This window comes from Halichoerus grypus, chromosome 5 (assembly GCF_964656455.1).
Source record: "Halichoerus grypus chromosome 5, mHalGry1.hap1.1, whole genome shotgun sequence".
NCBI lineage: Eukaryota > Metazoa > Chordata > Mammalia > Carnivora > Phocidae > Halichoerus > Halichoerus grypus.
This window is the reverse complement of record NC_135716.1, coordinates 47,683,478-47,705,046: the sequence shown is the minus strand read 5'-3', so window position 1 is coordinate 47,705,046 and position 21,569 is coordinate 47,683,478. Positions and strand designations below refer to the sequence as shown.

At 37.1% G+C, this 21,569-nt stretch overlaps 1 protein-coding gene across 1 annotated transcript in view; it reads right to left on the bottom strand.

Moving 5' to 3' along the window:
- The window catches only part of CNGB3 (cyclic nucleotide gated channel subunit beta 3), a 136,537-nt gene that overhangs the window by 18,997 nt on the left and 95,971 nt on the right, over positions 1 to 21,569 (bottom strand). Inside the window, exons 14-15 of the mRNA XM_078071673.1 lie at positions 10,270 to 10,353; positions 3,606 to 3,724 (exon numbers count right to left, since the gene is read on the bottom strand). Coding sequence (XP_077927799.1) covers positions 3,606 to 3,724; positions 10,270 to 10,353 — 203 coding nt within the window. The remainder of the gene's footprint in view (positions 1 to 3,605; positions 3,725 to 10,269; positions 10,354 to 21,569) is intronic.

The window sequence follows — 21,569 nt, the reverse complement described above, 5'->3', positions numbered from 1 at the left end:
CAGGAAAAGCAGCTCTAAAGCAGATAAAGCTCACTGTTTGCTGACTCAAGCCAACCTGCACCCCAGGTTCCCTGACTGAACAGGGCCACTGGCTTTGCTTTGCAAACTATCAGCTCTGCCTGTCTACCTTGATTAAGTGGCTTCAGTGCCACTGGGCCAGCATAGTTTCCAGGAGTTGTCTCCAGCCCTGACTGGTCAGATGGGGCCAGAAGGCACTCTCCAAAGCAGGTGGGGCTATTTCTTAGCTCCCTTGCTTCCGTGGGAGAGAAAGGGACTGGTCTAAGCTCTTCTAAATTTCCCAAACATGTTGTATGGTTGAGGAGAGCTGCTCTTAGCCTTGCTATGAATTAATCCCCCTGCCTGTGTATACCATGGGAATGCTCCATGACCAGTACTGGCTTTTCTGGGGGTGTTCAACTCTGCTTGCCTGCCTCTTGGCTTGAGTGCCACTGGCCCACACTGTTTCCAGGAGTTGTCACTAGCCCTCTGGTCAGATGGGGCCAGAAGACTCTCCAGAGTAGGTGGGGCTGATTTAGCTCCTTGCCTGGATGAGGGCAAACGGGGCTCTAAGATCTGCAAATCTCCTTGTTTGAAGATCAGAATCAGACAGATCCGCATTTTGCTGAGTTCCTTGGTCAGAGTGCATTCCTGATTTGGTTCTGCAAAGCTGCTGGTTAGGATTACTACTTGGGCATGGCAGGTATGAACTTAGTCTGACAAGATCCACTTGCTGGCTATTGCAAGCTTCTCCTCTCTTCTCCATCACAGTCAGATTCCCAGGGGTTGAGACTCACAGATTCTCCTGCAATCCCTGTGGTGAAAGATCAGAGTATGGGCTCCCACAATGCTTGCGGGGGATGGTTGTCCCCCTTGGGTTCTCTTTTCACACTGGAGAAACTGGGGGCTCAGGGGAGACCTCTCTGTGTGGTGCTATGCTAGTCTTGGGGAGTGGCAATGTGGTCACTGTGTAGTCACTTCTCTTACCCTTCTAATGCAGTCTTTTGGTCTCTGTGGTGCAGTGGATGCTTCAGCCTCACCCATGTGTTCCAGGATTCTCTCAGTAGTTTCTTGTTTTCTAATAGTTGTTAATTGTGCTTGTGAGGAAGAGCAAAGTGAGGAAGAACTTATGTTGCCACCTTGGTGATGTCATTGGTCTACTGTATTATTTTTATGAGGCTGCAGGTGACATAGAGATGGAAAGTTCTAGTTCTTATATTTTAATAGCTTCATCTGTTGGGAAGATCCATTTGAACAAATTAAATATAAATCAGTGGTAACTACTATAGTAAAGTCATGAATAAAATAGTATGGAAGCATAGAACAGGGAGCATCTAATTGTTTCGGGGGTGATTAGAAATGGCTTCAGAAAGGTGACCCATGAATTGAATCCTGAAGAGTGAGTAGATATTTTCCAGGGGGAGACATTTCAAAGAGATATGAAACCAGTAGGGAATTCTATTGAAATCACAATAGCAATACCAATGGTAGAGGTTCAGATGTGTTTCAAGAATGGTGAGAAGCAGGAGGATAGGAAGTGGTTAAATACATTTGGTGAATAAGACTTGGCACTTAGTGTATGTGTAAGGAAAACAATGGAGTCAGAACTACTACAAGACCATCCTTTGGCAGACCCTAGGTCTCTCTATTAAAAGTGGGTGTCTGTACTCTTCAGATATTAGTTGGAAGTATGGTCTGGGTTTTCTCCATGACAGGCTGTAAATCTATATTTTAGTTAGGGCTTTGCTCTTTTAGATTAATATATAATGTCCTTGAAAGCCCTCAATTCTTTTCTTTCTTATTTTTTTCCTCAGAAAAAAGAACCTTCTTTAAAAAGCTATATGATACTGTATGGTGACTAACATAACATAAAAAAAAAATGCTATATGATAGTGTTGGATGTAGTTCATTTTAACAAAGGTCACAGCATTTTTGAGTAGTAAAGATGATCACCAGATCTTTCCAGTATCTAGATGTTTGGTAGTCATGTTTCCATCATTGGAATAAATAATTAGAGCTCCAGGGGCATATGACAGCTGTGGGCCTATGAAGCCTGTGGGTATCTGGGAAGAGCCAGATGCATCCTGTTTCTCCTCAACTATAGCCAAGAAGAGAATCAAGGCAAAAAGCTCCCTTTTGCTTGAATCAACCAGACTATTGAGGAAGTATAGAGCTTGCCTGGTCTACTGGTTTCAATTTGGCCTTAGAAACCAAATGGGTAATAGGAGATTTATTTGAGAAGTTACTGTCAAGATCTAAGATTCTTTTCAATTGCAGCTCAGCAGCACCTGGATTCTATTCCTAGAATATTTCCTCCTGTGATGATAGTATCAGCAATTAACATACTTGTATTTATAAAGCTTTATTCTTCAGGGAGTACTCAACCCTTGGGAGAGGTCAGCTAATTAATTTCTGTAATGTTTCAGATTAGACTGTTGCATGTTTTATGACCTTGAAGATTACAGTGGTTATTAAGTCACTAAAATATTAAATCACTTTTGCAAGGACTCCCAGTAAGGAAGCAATAGAAAATGAGCAAAGAACTAAAATCTTGGACATTCTGAGAAGTGTTTCCATCACTGCCCCAAAGCAGGATCCTCACAGGAGTGTCCACTCTATTTTAAGCAAGGAGAAAATAATAAAAAAAGGGAGGCCTCATTATCAACAGAGAAATAACATGCTTCAACATTCTAAGGAAATCTCTTATATTAATATGAAGTCATCTGAAATTATCCATATTTCTGGAAACCTGAAGATAATTTCTTAGCAACTATGAAGTCAGAGGTTGGATGAACATCATTCTTTTGTAGTGTGGTGCAAAGATCATTGGACCCTGATCCACAAAATTCAGGTTTAAATGTTGTCCCTTCTACCTATTAGCTATGTTATCTTGGGCAAGATAACTGGTGCCTTAAAGTTTCAATTTTCTCAATTCTGAAATTGATATATCAATAACTGCCTGACAGTACACCCTTCTCTTCCCCTTCAGAGCCAGTATCCTAGTTCAAGATTCCATCATCTTTCACTTGAACTGCTACAAATGACTTTAAATTGCTTTCCTCTATTTTATTCTTGCTCTTCTACTGTCTCTTCTCCACATAGTTGTTGGAGTGGTCATTTAAAATCATAATTCAAATTTATTACTTTTGCTTAAAATCCTCCACTGGTATCCATTTGTATTTAGAATAAAATACAAATTCTGTACCATGGCCTAAAAGACCTGTAAAATCTGATTGTTTCTCACCTCCTTGGCCTACTCAAAACTGCTCTCTTAGCCTGACATTTAAGTTTTCCAACAATCTGACAACTAACTCTCCCAACCTCTTCTTTCATCATTGATTCATTCACATATATACATATTCAATATATACTGAGTATCTACCTTATGCCAGGCACTGACTAGGTCCTGGGACTAAGGAGCTGAATGAGCTAGGTCTTTGGTGGAAGAAGGGATAAATAGAAATATGAAAATCCTTATTTTACCAATGTTCTCAGAACAATCAAACCTTTGCCAAATTTGAGCAAGAACCTTAGTTATTTTATGACCTAAGGTTTTTCTTTTATGACAAATAATAGACTTTAATACTTATGATATATCTTTAAGATACCTGATTTCTCCAAACACTGATCCAGCTTTCAGAGTAACCAGAACTTGAGCACCATCAGAGCCTCCAAGAACTTGGACTTCTCCTTGCTTGATGATATACATTTCCTTGCCAATTTCTCCCTGTATGCCATATATAAAGAGGAAATGGTAGTCACTTTACTCTTGACAATTATGTCCCAAATTAAGAAATAAAAACTGTTCCAGAGGAATAAATACAAATAAAGAAAGCAAGAAATATCAATGTAAAAGTAATTATCTTAAGACTTGAGCTAGTTATGGACATTGGTTGGACATAACACATGAAAGGAAGTTATTAGGAAAGTGATACTTCCCAACATGTAGCATTATATGCCACACCACTGGATACTTCCCAGCATGTAAGCACTGTATGCCACCACTGGACAGGTAAGCACTCTGTGCCATCATTGGACAGGTAAAGATGTTTCAGTCAGCACATTATTTCTTTCTTTTTTCTTTCTTAGCATTTTATTTTTTTGTGTTTTTTTTTGTTTGTTTTTTTAAAGATTTTATTTATTTATTTGACAGAGAGAGACACAGCGAGAGAGGGAACACAAGCAGGGGGAGTTGGGAGAGGGAGAAGCAGGCTTCCCGCTGAGCGGGGAGCCTGATGCGGGGCTCGATCTCAGGACCCTAGGATCATGACCTGAGCTGAAGGCAGACGCTTCACTGACTGAGCCACCCAGGCACCCAGCACATTGTTTCAGGGACAGGTACGGGTAGAGGAAATAACTGGTTGTAAGCATAGTCACCCCAGCTTTGGTGGCCAGTGCTATGCTTAGAAGAAGGTGCTTGGTGTATCAAAAGAACATGGGCTACAGCCATTCAAAGTCAACTCCACCCTCCTGCCTATAATACTGAGGTCTGAATTTAGTAATTGGAGCATAGGAGACCTTTAAGCTATTATTCTTGTTCCATATTTAAAGGAAAGTGTCAATGTATCAGGTTGTTTTACTCAGTCTTGCTTATCTCTGGGGACTCTTGGAGCCAGGGCAATGATGCTTGTTCAAGCTTTGAGGACTAAATTCCTGGAATGTTCACATAGTCACTGGTTAATAGTGTTATTCTGTATGCTTGGGGCAGTGTAGCAGGAGGTACCAGGCTGTCAACATTGTTTAGTGTAAACACAAAGATTTATGATGTGTCTGAATCATGGCTAGTCATGTAGCTATGTGACCAGCACCATTTAACAACTTTTGACCTCAAGACTGATGGGCTTCCCTAAGTGGAGACATTTTGTCTTTGTCTTTAGGTCTACAGCTAGAGAGAAAAATGAATCCTTATGACCCTCTCAGAAGTAGGACCTAGGAAGCCTGCACCTGATTTTTCTAGTCTTTGCCTATGTATAACTTTTTCTTCCTTTTCCTACACTGTATGCTTTGCTATAATAAATCTTAAGCCATGAATATAACTTTATGTTGAATCATGCAAATCACCAAACTAATGGGTGGTTGTGGGACCCTTTGAACATCTCTTCTTGCTCCAAGATCCAAAAAGAATAAATATGTCTTACAAGATACCTAAATTGCAATTGGGTCAAGAAAAGCTGTTAAATTCTAAATAAGCTGGTTTGCATAATACTAGGCAAACTATTTGGATAATAACACCTATAACTCTTAGGGAATTGGGTCTTGATCACCCTGAGGAATAAAATAATAGCATGAACACAATGAATTTACTTACTCGGTTCAGGAGGGGACTGGGTTATTTGAACTCACTAAATATTCCTGTTAGCCATATTTTCAAAAGATTAGAATACAATAAAATTAACTCAGGATTAAACAATGTTGATTACAGTTTATGCTCTGTGATGACTGAGACAATGTTTATTTTGTTCCAGGGCTGAGCATAGGGCTTATGATATAGGCATTCATTTATGAATGAGGGAAATATAGTTTAACCATTTTCTGGGAAGTTTTGAAGACCTTTAATAATAAGGTTTGTTTTCATTCCACCCCCCCCTTTTAAAAAAGATTTATTTATTTTAGAGACATAAAGAGAGAATGTGAGCGCAAGTGCGGGGAGGGGCAGAGGGAGAGAATCTCAAGCAGATACCCTGCTGAGCGCAGAGCCCCATACGGGACTTGATCTCAAGACCCATGAGATCAAGACTTGAGCCGAAACCAAGAGAGAGTTGCTCAACCAACTGAACCACCCAGGCACCCTGATTGTTTCCCTTTCCTGAACATTAATTCTTGTCATATTCTAATTGTTAGGTTGAATTTAAAGTTTTCAGATTCTACCTCTTAGTTAACATCTGTGACATTGAATTTCTCATTTTATCTTCCCATTACTTTTATGAGGAAGGTAAAGTAAGCACTATTATTTCCATTTTACAGAAAGAAAAATAAAGGCACAGATCACCACAGTTGGCTAGCCAAAGCTCCATGACAGTAATTAGAAGCAACTAGATGGGGCACCTGGGTGGCTCAGTCGTTAAGCGTCTGCCTTCGGCTCAGGTCATGATCCTAGGGTCCTGGGATCTGGGATTGAGCCTCGCATCGGGCTCCCTGCTCAGCGGGAAGCCTGCTTCTCCCTCTCCCGCTACCCCTGCTTGTGTTCCCTCTCTTGCTGTGTCTCTCTCTGTCAAATAAATAAATAAAATCTTAAAAAAAAAAAAAAGGAAGCCTAGAATGCACTGTGCAATGCCAGTATTTTTAAATTTTGCATTGTGTATAATATTAAGCATGTATTTATTCTCAAATATAGATCAAAGTAGAATTCCAAGACAGATGGATCTTATTACAGTTATTTCCATAATATCAATGTTAATACCTACATCTTACATTTACATAGTACTTTTAAAAATCATAATAATATCTGATATTTACATTGCTCCTTATTTTAATACCTGCATTTGTTCCATCAGAACATGCTACTTTATAATTGCAAAGCATTTTCAGGGATCTTAACTTATATAATTCTTGCAAAAATCCCGGTGAGGTCAAAGATATTTAAAAATCGGTAGTAGAGGCTTGAAAAGTTAAGTGTCTTGAGCAAATTTACAAGGTTGGCAGGCGGTAGCATTAGAACTAGTAGCACCTATGTCACCTGCTCTATAGAATATATACAGATAGATCATATCTAATGATAAATCCAGTATCAACACCAATCTCTTAAAAACCAATAAAATAGCTATCAATTATTTTAAAAAGAGGAAAAGTGTCTGAATATTAGTTTTCCAAGAGATACTCCAAGAAGTAGTAATTACTACAGGGCTATATTCCTTATTCTTTGCATGAAGTAATTCTCAAGGAACTGGAATGATTTTTCAAAGGCAGTTATTACAACTGACTGGAGGTAGAAGTACATAATGGGCATTTAAATATAGTTCAGCACTTTTAATTATTTTTTAATGATCATTTCAGTAATTTTCCAAGGAGATCTGGCATAATCAAGGAACCAAAACTTCCACGATTTCTTGCATATTTCTAGGCTAATTTAAGCCTTTCCTGCAAGTTTAATTAGCATTCAAATGAAGTAGACATTCCTCAGAGAACAAGGTCTGACAGCATGTGCAAAATAAGATCAAACCAAGCTTTTGTGGTTGGTTTATGTACTAATTTGGAGAAAGTGTAGAAATGAGCTTCATGTAGAGTGAGGTAACCCTCAGTGAGAGAGCACTTCAAATTTTCAGGGTTCCTGTGTAGAAGGATGTATTCTTCAGAAGGGGCATTCTGACACTCAAATTAATTCTTGCAATTAATTCTGGGAAAATTCCCAAATATTCTTTGAAATGGTTCAAGCTACCCACTCAGTATATTTGGGAGTCATCTTGAAGATTAGGCAGGTCAGCAAACTTCATCCCGAGCCCTAACATTTCTTCAATTATTAAGGCAAATGCCAATAGAATATGAGTTTTTTCCTTCCTGTTTCCTACAGTGATTTGTAGAAATGATAAGCAAAAACAAAGCTGAATTTAACAACTTTTCATCTCTGTCTATATCTACTATGAATTGAATCCTCCTCTCTTAAAAACAAAAGCAAAGCAATGTGGCAGGTAGTGTCATGCTTTCTCATTTCTGCTCTTTCCCCTACTTATTCCTTTCCTCCCCTCACTTGTGTTCACTGATCTGTTTTTATTATTAGTGCTGGATGTATGTGAGGAAGGAATTAGAAATGAGAAGGCTGTGTCTACGCTGCATTTCACATTTTGTTAAGCAAATTTGCACTGCTTAGGGGCATGCGTGTTAAAGTTTCTATGAGTTATCTCAATTTCCAGTCCCTGCTGTTATTGGAACAAATTGAAAGGCCATTTTGGTGCATTAAGGCCATGTCATTCCAAATGTACCACTGCCCTAAAGGGGTCCTTAAACTGAGCTGTGGTTTGTATTTCCCATTTCAATGAAAAATGATTTCATGTCACCAACCTGCCTATTTTTAACTTGGACTGATTTGTGTAGGATTGCATATTCTTGGGTTTCTATTATGTCACAATCTCTCCTCCATTTTTCCTCCTTTACCTCCGATAGCTCCTTCTCTGATTCTTCTTCCTTGACCTCCTCCATAAATAGTGGCATTTTCCAGAGTTACAGGCCTTGGCCCTCTTCTTTTACCTTTCATGAGCTTCTAATGAAGTTGGTTTCCATATGTTGGTTCCCAAGATTTACCTCTAGTTCTATCCTCCCTCACAAACTAGACTGATTTCTACCTGTGCACCAGCTATCTCCACCCAGATGCCTTGAAATACCTTATACTTTTGACTTTGTTTTACACCATTATCCCAGTTGATCACTTGCTTCCATTCTGTAAATATGCCAAGCTCTGTCCTACCTCATGGCTCCAAGTCTTCATCTAAAATGCTGTCCTCTCCACCTTATTAATACAGAAATATTTCTCTTTATATTTTATAAAGGTCATGGCTGACAACCTGACAACCTCCCCCTCTCTCAACCCCCAAATCTAAATAAGTGCCATTGCCACCACACGCTTCCCTAGAGAATTCTATTTTTCCTTTATAGAAGTTAGCACATTTTGGAATTATGTATTATTTAATTTCATTTGTTTATTGTTTGTCTCTTCCATCAGGCCAGTGAATCTCAATTTTGGCTGCATTTTAGAGTCATCTGGGAGCTTTTAAAAAATATTGATATGTGAGCTCCACCCTAACCCATTGAATTGCTGGGGATGGAGCCCAGACTTCTAATTTCAGGTGATGCTGATGTACACTGTGACTTGAATACCCCTGCACTGCTGATTATACCCAGTACTCAGCACAGTTCCTGGCCATAATACTCAAAAATATTGACTTTTTTGAATAAATGATACTAGAATGTTCTAACCTTTGACTTACTGTAATTTTCTGAACTTCCTCTGCAGAGAGTTTCTTTCTGCCTTAACTCACGCTAATTCTTTCCTCTATCTGGAATGCCTATTTCTTCTTTTTCTTGGTCCATGTAAATTCATTTTTTTCGTTTTTTTTTTTTTTTTTTTTGAAGTAGCCTCCATGCCCAGCCCAATGCCAGGCTTGAACCCACGAACCTGAGATCAAGACCTAAGCTGAGATCAAGAGTTGGACACTTAACTAATTGGGCCACCCAGGTGACCCCATGTAAATTCACTTTTTAAGACTCGGCTTGAAAAGCATCTTCTCCAGGAAGACTTGCCAGTACCCCAGTGGGACAAGTATCCTTACTCTGTGTCCTATAACAGTTTGGGTTTATGTTTACCATAACACCTAACACATTATTTTGGAATGATAAAGTGCTTCTCACCCTTACTTGCTTGTGAACTCCCCAGGGTTTTGGATCATTTCTCATTTCTTTAAACTGCTCATCTTCCTCTACTTTTTATTCTGATTATTGACTTCACTATTGATTTAGTCTCCCAAGATACAAAACCCAAAGTCAGCATTCCTTCTCTCCTCCCTTAAGTTAGAACTCAGAGATGTGCAAAAATGTTCGTTGTAGAGTTATTTATAATAGCAAACATTTGAAAATTGATTATAATATATTCATAGACTATAATATTATGCAGCTTTAAAAATGAGGTTGTAGAAGATAACTGAGTAGTTAATAAAATGTTCATATGATATATAGTTACATGATAAAACATAAATACAGTATATCAATTTTATAAAACAAGCTTTATCTATCCACCAATCAGTATAAAAAGATAGGTTGCAATATATGAGTAGTGGTTATTTCTGGGTGGTGGAATTTTTGTCTTTATGCTTTTATGTGTTTTCTATTTTAAAAATAATGAGCATGTATTACTTTTATAATCATAAAAATTGCAGTAAAATTGGAAAGAATGTGGCATTAATTATCCACTAATTGGGTGAGCTAAATGGAGGTAACTGATAACTTGCTGAAGACATAAAAAGGGCAGAACCACCTTTCACTTCTATAACTTTTTTCTCCACTTTAAATATTTGGCATTAATGGGGTGTGACAATTGATGATTTACATTTATACAAAGCAACTTTTCAGACTTCCCACACTTACATAAGTAATGAAATCCATATTGTCTTTTTCCATTTTGAACTCAGAGTAGATTATTCTTTTACAAAACTGTATGTCATAATTATTTCTATACTACAGAATTCACCCTGAAAATTCTGTTTAAACTATGCTTTAGAACTATATCTGAACTCCTTAAATGTACTTATTTACTAGTTGTGCTTTCAAAAGATAGCATGCACTCACCTTTTTGAAGACAAAATCACCAGGTAAATAAACAGTGGATTTCAATCTTAGCAACATGTCATAAATCATCTGTGTATCACAACCCTAAAGAAAAAAGTAACAGAAAAATAATTCTTACAGACACAGCTACAAAGACAACATTCCAAATAATTTTAAAATGACATGAAAATAAATAGTAATAAAAGTTGTCTGTGTTAACACTAAAATATTAATTGCCAATGGATATGGACTTGTTTTGACCCAAAATTTAGGAAAACACAAACAAACCCATAGTGTGAATGCAAGACTTTGGATCCTGGTCAGACAGATTTGGGTTTTAATCCTGTCTCCACTACCTATTACTACAGAACCTTTTCTAATCTGTTAAGTGGGAGTTAAAAGGGTACATTTCATAATGGTAAATTTTTACTCATGTAAAATTTAATATAATGTTTAATTGATAGCTATTAATGATTATAATATAATAGTGATAATTATTATTAGTATTAAGACTGACCTAGATCAAAATAAACATCCGAATATTTTTCTTTTTTATAACATCTTACATACTATTGTTTGATATTATTATTTAACTTTCCAAGCTTGTATGTCTTTCTTTACCAACTTATCTTCTTAAAGGCAGAGTAACTGTACATAATAGATACAAAAGCAGTATCTGTTGAGTAAATGATGTTCCTATCCACTTTAATAGTGTAAGAGACACATTTGATTTATTAGAATATGTGTGTGTATATTTGTGTTGTGCCCAAAGAATTTATCTATATGATAGGCTAAAGAAAAATTGATAGATGCTTCAAAAATGTTACTCTACATAGGGGTTTGGAATCTTTTGCTTTCACCAAATATTTTAATTTTTTTTTCTCAGAGCTAACATGTAGCTGCTTTCCTTTTGTGGTTGGTCCTGCCCATCCCTTAGAGGAATTATTATTTTGTGGACAACTAATCATAGTCAGGAGCAGAGGAAGGAGGAGGAGATGCAAAGGGCGTGCTCCCAATTCGTGGATTGGATAATCATTCTTTCAGCAATCACCAGTTTTCCATAATGATTTCAGTAGCAAACACTTGACCTAGATCCATCTGAAATTTAGATTTCAGGGTTGCTTGACTGATAAGGAAAGTTAATAATTTATGATTGAAGTATTGTCACGTAGCCATTGGTAGGGAGCATTCAAATGAACTTGATGTCAGAATTTTAAAAATTTATGTGAGAAAGTATAGCTTTTGGTTATCCAGGATGGAAAAAAAAAGGCCAAGGCTAACAGCAATACCTTCTTAATACAGCCCAACAAATATTGATGAAAACCTGCTACGAGCAAGCCTTTGTACATGCCCTTGGAGCTATGAAAGATGAAAGAGAGTACACTAGTTGGGATGATGTTTTAAGTAAACAGAAAAGCTGTAACTGATGGTAGAAGTGAATCATGTCATAAGACATTCCAGTTAAATATCCATAAAACTTTTAAGAGGAGGGGCAGTTACTCTTCCTGGGAGTGGGGGCAGGAGAGAGGAGAAGCACCAAGAAGTTGCTCATGTGGATAACACAATTTGAGTCCGTTGAAGATGAGTATGATTTGTATTTGCAAAAACACAGAAAGATCCTTTTTTTTTTAAATTTTTTAAAGATTTTATTTATTTAACAGAGAAAGACACAGCGAGAGAGGGAACACAAGCAGGGGGAGTGGGAGAGGGAGAAGCAGGCTTTCCGCTGAGCAGAGAGCCCAATGTGGGGCTTGATCCCAGGACCCCGAGATCATGACCTGAGCCGAAGGCAGATGCCCAAAGACTGAGCCACCCAGGCGCCCCAGAAAGATCCTTTTAGACAAAGGAAAATTTACCTTTTCTTTCCTTGTTATGTTTTTGTTTTGTGCAAGGTATATAATTTTTATTTATATTTGTTTTATTCCTACTGTGTCTCATAGGTTATCATATTTGCTAAAGCAAATGACAAACATTAATTTCTTTCTAAAAATTGTGGTTATTTTGTTTTTAGTAAAAATTCTCTAAATATATGGCTCATGTGCCTGATTTCTTTTTCTTTTTTTAGATTTTATTTATTTATTTTAAAGAGAGGGGGGAGAGAGAGAGAGAGAGCATGGGCGTGAACAAGCAGACTCCTGTGCTGAGGGCAGAGCCCAACGTGGGGCTCAGTCTCATGACCTTGAGATCACGACCCTAACCAAAAGCAAGAGTGGGATGCTTAACTGACTGAGCCACCCAGGCGCCCCATCATGTGCCTGACTTCTTTTCTTTTCTTTTTCTTAATTTAAATTCAATTAGCCAACTTATAGTACCTGATTAGTTTCAGAATGTAGTGTTCAATAATTTATTAGTTGCGTATAACACCCATTTTTAATCATATCATGTGTCCTCCTTAATGCCTGTCACCCAGTTATCCCATCCCCCCACCCAACTCCCCTCCAGCAACCCTCCGTTTGTTTCCTATAGTCCAGAGTCTTTCATGGTTTTTCTCCCTCTCTAATGACTTCCCATTCAATTTTCCCTCCCTTCCCCTATGGTCCTCTGCCCTGTTTCTCATATTCCACACATGAGTGAAACCATATGATAATTGTCTTTCTCTGATTGACTAATTTTGCTCAGCATAATACCCTCCAGTTCCATCCACATCGATGTAAATGGTAAGTATTCCTTCTTTCTGATGGTTAATATTACAGTGCCTGATTTCTCTTAAAGCTGTAATTGGTTCGGAGTAATTTCATCTTGGAACCTGGTGTTCTGATCATTCAGAACTCTTAGAAAAAACACATTAATTTTAGGATCTCCCTCACTAAAGAAAGTTCATATTCTTGATGTTTTAGAGAAAATTCATTAGAAATATACTTGGAAGTTCTTAAGCATAAGCATGTTTAGAATATCATTGTGAGGAAGCTAACTCTCAATCATTCATACCCATGGAGTAGAACACTGTAAATGATCAGAAACAGAAGATTTAAAAAACCCACTTACATTTGTGCAATTTGATTTTTTTGGCATTAATTTTTACAATCCTAATTTGTAGGCCAAAATAAAGTTTTCATTCATTCTATTGGAATGAACTTTGATGAAAATTCCCAACTGTATTAAATTGTTATTCATAGGAGTTATTAATGATTTTAAATGTTTTCCTGTGACCATAATTCTTGTTCTATAAATACACAGAGATGTGTGTGGCAGTATTGTTTCCAGTACTGAAAAAACTAGAAACAACATAATGCCAATCTGTGGACAGATAAAAATGTTGAATATTTGTAGGTTGGAATACCAGAGGGTGGTTAAGATATATAAATCAGATCTTTCTCTGTATATAGACATGATTGAACTTGACAAAAAATTGGACTGCACACAAAAGCAAGATGTAGAATATAATCAATATGATTCCAGCTATGAAAACACTACACAAAATAGTCATTGATGTTTGTATAGACATAAAGTAAAATTATAAAAATGCGGACTGGAAGGATACCCTTGAAATCATCTTAGTGGCCCCCTCTGGGGAGGGTGGGAGAATGGAACTGGGGAGAAGAACTGATGAGATGTTGGCTTGACTTTTATTAATTTTAATGAAAATGAAGTAAAACACACATCCCAAGATCGTTTGTAGGAACAGAATGCCCTTTGAGGAAGAACACATTTCATCTTTTCTCTTCTACCTTCAGGTTAGCTCACTGGCAGAAAGCATTAATAAAGGAAACCCAATGCATGAAAGTGTTAGACCAAACTAGGAGATGAGCTCTAAAATAGATAAGCAAACAATTATTGCTTTCCTCAGTAGAAATGTGCAAGGGCCTACATGAATAACTTTTAGCTTATAGCTTGGATTTCCTCAGAGAAAAACATCTGAACTGTTATAAATATGAATTTTTATTAACACATTTGCATAGAATATGTATCAATTTATGTAAATGGAACATAGCAGCTGTATGTAATAAAAACTTACAGTTTAAGTTTTATCAATTAAAAGATTCTGTCCCCAGTTGTTTCATGGACGGTGCCATTGGCCTCGGGACAGCTGTGATCTAGAACTAGGTCCTTCTCATCTGTACTTAGGTTTAGTGAATGAAGTGTGTATTATGAAGTTGTTATAGTTTATGTATCTGACAACAATTATCTCCGCCGCCCACCCTTTGAAAATGATTATTTTATTGAGATACACTTTGTTCCACTATTGTGTGATTAAAAAGAATTACATCCCAAGGCTAGTGTTTTTTCTTTGTAATGCAGCTCCATTTCTTTTATAGAGGCCATTAGGAAATTTTCTGATGTACAGAAGGTCAGAGCACAGTCATTGTTTCATAAATGTCCTTTTTAAAAATAAAGTGAGAGTACCTGTATAAGTATCAACATTAGAATTATGTTAATAGCATTTGTATTAAATTTTACTATTTTCTTATGTTTACCTGTTTTATTCTTTCAACCTTCCTGTGATGCCTGGCATTAATTAATATATTATCACTCCTGGTTTTTAGATGAGGGAATGGAAGCTCAGGAAATCTACTGATTACTTCCCTAAGGTCACACATGCAACAGATGTCAGAGAAAGAGAATCACCAGAGTGTGTGTGTTGTTGTTGTTGTCTTTTAAATCCACATTCTGAGCAACTGAGGGCAAGATCTGTGTATTATTTTCTTCTGTACCCTCAGTGTCTCACCAATGTTTGGGGCATGCTAGGCACTAAGTAAATATGGGGTGATGCATGAAATGAAGTTGTTAGATATTATTCCATTTTCAACAATGGGAAACTCAGTGCTATATAAATGTGTATTACAGATTTGAATAAAGATTCTGGAGATTTGAACAGAAATAGAGAAATTCTATTTTTATTTTATTATTATTATTTTTATAGATTTATTTATTTTAGAGAGAAAGAGAGTGCATGAGATCTGGGGGAGCAGCAGAGAGAGAGAATCCCAAGCAGACTCCTCCCTGAGCACGGACCCGCAATGGGGAGCTGGGGGGGGCCTCCATTCCACGACCCATGAGATCATGACCTGAGCTGAAACCAAGAATCGGACGCTCAGCTGACTGACCCACCCAGGCACCCCTTTATTTTTATTTAATTCAAAACATGACATATATATTAGATGGTGGTTCCTGTACCTAGAAAGTTCTCTTAATAATGCCAAGCTCTGAACACAAATGAAAAGCTGGTAAAACTTATTTTTGGAATGACTACTTTCTCAGTCCTGTAGGATTTCTCCATTTCTAGGTTTAGTCCTGCTTAACTTCTTTGAAACAGAACTTAAGATATTATCAATAGTTTATAATTCACTGTGACTTCAGGAGTCCCTTAAGTATAAACAATAGTCTTCAAGGATTTTCCCAACTCCACCTTATTTATTATAAAAGGAAATGCTTTATCCCATCTTAAACTCCATTCCTATTAAGCAAGTGATGGGTGATATGTGTAGAGCAGAGAATTCTGAATCCAGTTGCCCATGCTATTGACTATGCCAGTCATGCTACTGATTGGTAGTTACTGGGAGCAGCAAAGTGAAATGTGATAAATAATTTGCAAGTTACTATGTCATAACTTACTGAATTCTAAGTGATGTTGGACCCAACCCTTTGCTCAATATTTGCAAACACTTGTGAAAGTCATCTCCATCAAGCTTTCCTTGAGAACTGACAATAATTCTATTTTTCTGGGAGCTTCAGTATCATAGTCAAAGTGGGAAGTCACAACCCTGTGGATGAATCTAATCCATCTTGAAAATAGGTTCAAGCAGGGCCACACGAAGAACCTGATTTTACCAGTGTAGAAACTCCTGTGGGATTGAATCGGTTTTATTTTCCGGTTAGTAATATGGTAATAATAACAATAGAATTTACTATGTGGAAGATGTTGATATAAACACTTTATATGTTTTGAGTCACATAATCATCACACAACCAAGGGTATTATTATTTAGAATTTCCCTGTCTTACTGGGAGGCACTGGTGAGCAGGGACTCTATGGGTGCCTCACGCTTTGGACAGAGTAACTGTTCAAGGTGTAGAGTTGAATGGAGTTCATCTGGGTCATAAGCTCATTGTTTAAAATACTTTAAAAAAATCTGCAACAATACCTTATTACTGATACCACCAGGGTAAAAATAAAGTTAATAAAAATGAAATGTAGTAAGTCTCACTGTAATGCTCTGATTTGAAACCCTTCAGAGAAAATATGTGATGGCATATCTGATTAGGGTGTTACTTCTGGGGGATTGTGTGTGACTAGTAGAAATAATTACATCATTTCCATTCCATTCCTGACTCAGTCTGTCACTCACATAGTTTGTCACCTCACCCTGCATCTTTCCTACCACCAAAGTCAAAACCTTTCCAGGCTTCACTTGCCACATAATCACAATGAGTCACAGGTCCCAGTGAGGTGTCCTGTTTGGGATCTGTTCTGCATTTTTACTAGAGCAGCAAATAATGAGAAACATTGTGTTTTCCTTGACAGACTGGTGGTGCATACATTCTCATTTTGGTATCTGGATCCCTGATTTCCTACTGTTAAGCTCTTTTTCAGTTTCTAAGGGATGAGATTTAAATTCTGACCACTAGGTGGCACAATAGAACTTTTATTAAATTCTCTCCCATTTCTGGTAATTTAGTGGTAGAGGCAAAATGTGATTTCCCTAGCATTTGATTTGATAAATGATATTTAAAAATTGAAATCAAAATAATAGATCATCAGAAAGTAGAGAAAACTGCCCAGCTTTATAGAAATGAATTGTTCCTTATTAGCTTAATACTTGAGCTTGGGCTTTAACAACATGCAATCTGCAAGGAAGAGAGCCATTTTTTTGTGGAAAAATTTAAAAAATATTATAATATGACTATTCATCTCTAAGCTCTTTAGAAGCTCTGATAACCTCATGTAGAATCAGCAAATCTTACTAATTAACCATAATTGACTGAAGCAAAGTTTTAGTAAAATCCTGTGACTCTAATTCTCTTGCTTTGACTGAGAGAGAAAAGAACTGCATGAGATTTAGGGTCTTTTCTTAGTAGGAGAGTAGCAAAGTGTGTGTGAATTTAGGTTTCTGGGTGTGAAACTGATGTGCTAATACTAATTCTGTGAAAACTGCTAGAGAATGGCCTTGAGCTAGCATTGTTTTTTGACCTTAGGAAAACTTCTCTGGTTCCTCAACATCTTACCATTCATCCAGATAGGGCTGGTGGGGAACTGAAAAATAGCATCATAGAGTGGTTAAGTTCATAGACTGTGGAGTAAGAAAAACCTGTGCTCAAACCCTGTCCCACTGCTTTGAGATCTATGGCCTCAGGCAGGTAAGTAGTTTGCACTTTCTCTAAAATGGGGATATTAATAAAACTTTGTTAGAGGTTTGCTGTGAGAATAAATTGAAAGAAGGTATTGAAGCAGATAATACAGTGTAGTACATAGTGAGAATAATAATAAACAGCAGCTATTATTTTTGAGAAGACGCATGTATCAATTTTCAAATTTTGCATTAGCAAGAGCTTGGTTTCTTACCTTTGACTTAATTATATTCTATACAACTCTGACAGTGCTTGGGGGCTGTGATGATCAATTTTGTGTCAACTTGGCTAGGCTATAGCCTTCTTAGATATTTAGTCAAACATAAGTTTAAATGTTACTATGAAGGTATTTTTTTAGATGAGGTTACTATTTAAGTTATTAGACTTTGAGTAAAGCATGGAAACACTCCATTATGTGGGTGGGCCTTATTCAATCAGTTGAAGGCCTTAAGAGTTAAAAAAAAAAAAAAACCCAGAAGTCCTCTGAGGAAGAGAGAATTATGTTTCCAAACTGCCTTTGGATTTGAGCTGCAACATTAACTCTTCTCAGGGTCTCCAGCCTGCTGGCTTGACCTGCAGGTTTTGAACTTGCCAGCCCTGATAATTACATTAGCTAATTTCTTTCTTTCTTTTTTTTTATTAACATATAATGTATTATTTGTTTCAGGGGTACAGGTCTGTGATTTGTCAGTCTTACACAATTCACAGCGCTCACCATAGCACATACCCTCCCCAATGTCCATCACCCAGCCACCCCATCCCTCCCACCCCCTCAACTCCAGCAACCCTCAGTTTGTTTCCTGAGATTAAGAGTCTCTTATGGTTTGCCTCCCTCTCTGGTTTCATCTTGTTTCATTTTCCCCTTCACGTTAGCTAATTTCTTAAAACAAGTATCTTTCTCTCTCTATATATGTGCATAACTTATTGGTTCTATTTCTCTGGACTATACTGATTAATGTAGAGGCCATGTAAAAATTGGGTATAGCAAGGTTTATGGTGACAGTGTTAGGATTGAAGGATCTAGTATAGTATGGACAACTTTCATGGGATATTGTTCATATTATAATTTATGATACTCCAGCATTATATTACTTTTGCTAAAGCATTACAACAGTCATTGTTCCACTAATATATAAACAAATTTCACAAGGCTAAGAGGAAAGGAAAATAAACGGGACACCTGGGTGGCTCAGTCGGTTAAGTGTCTGCCTTCGGCTCAGGTCATGATCCCAGGGTCCTGGGATGGAGTCCCACATGGGGCTCCCTGCTCAGCGGGGCGCCTGCTTCTCCCTCTGCCTGCCACTCCCCCTGCTTGTGCTCTTTCTGTCTCTCTCTCTCTGACAAATAAATAAATAAAATCTTTAAAAAAAAAAGGAAAGGAAAATAAGCACAGTGTGCTTTTTGCAGTTTTTATTTATTTTTATTTTTAAATTTTTAATAAAGATTTCTTCATTTATTTTTTAGAGACAGTGTGTGTGTGCACGAGTGGTGGGGAGGGGCAGAGCGAGAGGGAGGGAGAGAATCTCAAGCAGATTCGCTGCTGAGCATGGAGCCCAACACAGGTCTTGACGCCACGACCCATGAGATCATGACCTGGGCCAAAACCAAGAGTTGGATGCTCAACTGCTCAACTGACTGAGCCACCCAGATGTACCCCCTTCCTTTTTTTTTTTTAAAGATGTATTCATTTATTTTTTAGAGAGAGAGCAGTTTCAGTTTTTTTAAAAATTTGAATATAATACAAAATTAAAGGAAAAGATATATGCCTTTGAAAAAACTGAGGCAAGGTTATTTAGCTTAGAATCATACTCTGGTCCTGCATTGCAAACAACTTCTACTACATCTGTATCCATTCTCAAATTTACAAGATGGAGAAAAGTCCTTGAAAAATTTTTGACTGGAAGAATGAAGGGGGGGAAATCGGAGGGGGAGATGAACCATGAGAGACGATGGACTCTGAAAAACAAACTGAGGGTTCTAGAGAGGAGGGGGGTGGAAGGATGGGTTAGCCTGGTGATGGGTATTAAAGAGGGCATGTTCTGCATGGAGCACTGGGTGTTATACACAAACAATGAATCATGGAACACTACATCAAAAACTAATGATTTAATGTAAACCTAAAAGATTCTTTAGGGCATCTTAAAATACATCTTTGTAAGTTAAATGAATTTCAATTACCTTTTATTTCTCCTAATCCTGAAGATTGGAAAGACACAAAACATGCTTGCCAGCCTCCAGTCTTGGTGCCAGATCTCTCTCTGTTTTTTCTCTGTCTCTCTCTCTCTCTTCCTGTCAGCCTGCCTTGTAAAGATATGGAAGATTCATTTTCAGGAAGAATTCAAGATATGGAGGTTTTCGACAGTTGACAGTCTCCCTTCGTTACCCTTGGATATTCTGGTCTATTCAGTGTAGTTCCATTTCTTGTCTTTGTAAAGCTGAAATCTACACTGAATTTCCTCCTTTCCAGGTTCCTTCGTTTATAGAATTGGGCCCACACTACATAACCTGGCTTCAACTGACCTTTCTAGATTCGTCTTTGGTTATCACCCCATGCTCTGGTTATAAAGAACTTCTTCTCATCCTGTGAACAGGTTATAATTTCCCAAACTTGTAATGATAAGTTATAAGAAGGCTCCTACTCAGGAGCCCCTACCTTCTCACCCTGTAGACTCCTAAGTATCCTTTGGGCATACATCAAATATCCTCTCCATTGTGCATTCAGCCTGAGTGCATAGGTGACACTCTGTGAATGTATGTAACTGATTCAGAAGCAACAGGTAATTGGGTATAATTTATGAGGTAGGGGTGTAGGATCACTAGTTAGCCTATTTTCTCCTTAAGAAAAATAACAAATTTGTATAATCTACTAAGACTGCCTTCACAAAAATAAAATTAGAAAGATTCCATACCTACTTATTTTCTACTTCATTTAGCTTTAGAAAAAGATAACTTTTTTTTATTTAATAGAAATATAAATGGAAATGGGTTCTATCTGGAAGAAAATGTATTTTTAATGGAAATGTTAGAAAATAATGAATCTAAGTTTATGAACAGCATTAACAAGATGTGAAGATTTAACCTTTTTTCTCAATCAGATGTTGCTGACTTTATGGATTTAAAAAAATATATGTAAAAGCAAAGAAAAAAACTCTGAGACTAAAAACTGATAACTTCCCAAATTAGAGATAATCCCATAAAAGTCAGTGGTATATAAGTTAAAGCTTTTTTTTTTTTAAAGAGAGCCAATTGTTAGTTACTCTTAGTTAAGCTAGTCATTAAGGCATAGAGAGTTTTATAACATTTTTAAAATACTGTGAAAATAATTTAGCTTTGTGGCTTTCACTCCCCATTAGAAGCAATCATTGATTTGATTTGTATTATCATAAAATAATTTTATTTATGAGATCATCCTTTTACTAGGGCGCCTGGGTGGTTCTGTCAGTTAAGCTAAGCATCTGACTTTGGCTCGGTCTGGGGTCCTGGGATCAAGCCCGGAGCCCCGCATTGCATCGGACTCTCTGCTTAGTGGGGAGCCTGCTTTTCCCTCTCCCTCTGCCCCTCCCCCAGTTCATGCTCTCTCTTGCTCACTCTTTCTCTCAAATAAATAAATAAAATCTTTTTAAAAAAATAAATAAAATCTTAAAAAAATCATCCTTTTACTATTTCCTTGGTCCACTATTCAACTCCTAACTCTCATTCCCTTGGCTTATCTACCTTGCAAAATTCTTACAACTGGTTATTTGCAATGTGATATGTTGTTGAAATAATCAAGAAAGCCAAATTATGTTAAAATTTGGGGCATTGTACAGAATTTGAGGTCAGCAAAAAAGTCCAGGTAAAAAAATTGTTATAAAACTAACTATGGCTCTTTTTATATTTGTAATATTTCAATTTTAGACATAAATTTGGAACTTTTATGCTGTAGAAATTAATCTTGACTTTGTTTATTGTTTAAAATATTCAGTTATTTTTAAGTTTTGTAATCTAACACATTTTAAACGGTTTCTTTTTACTTTGTGTCATCTGCCAATTTG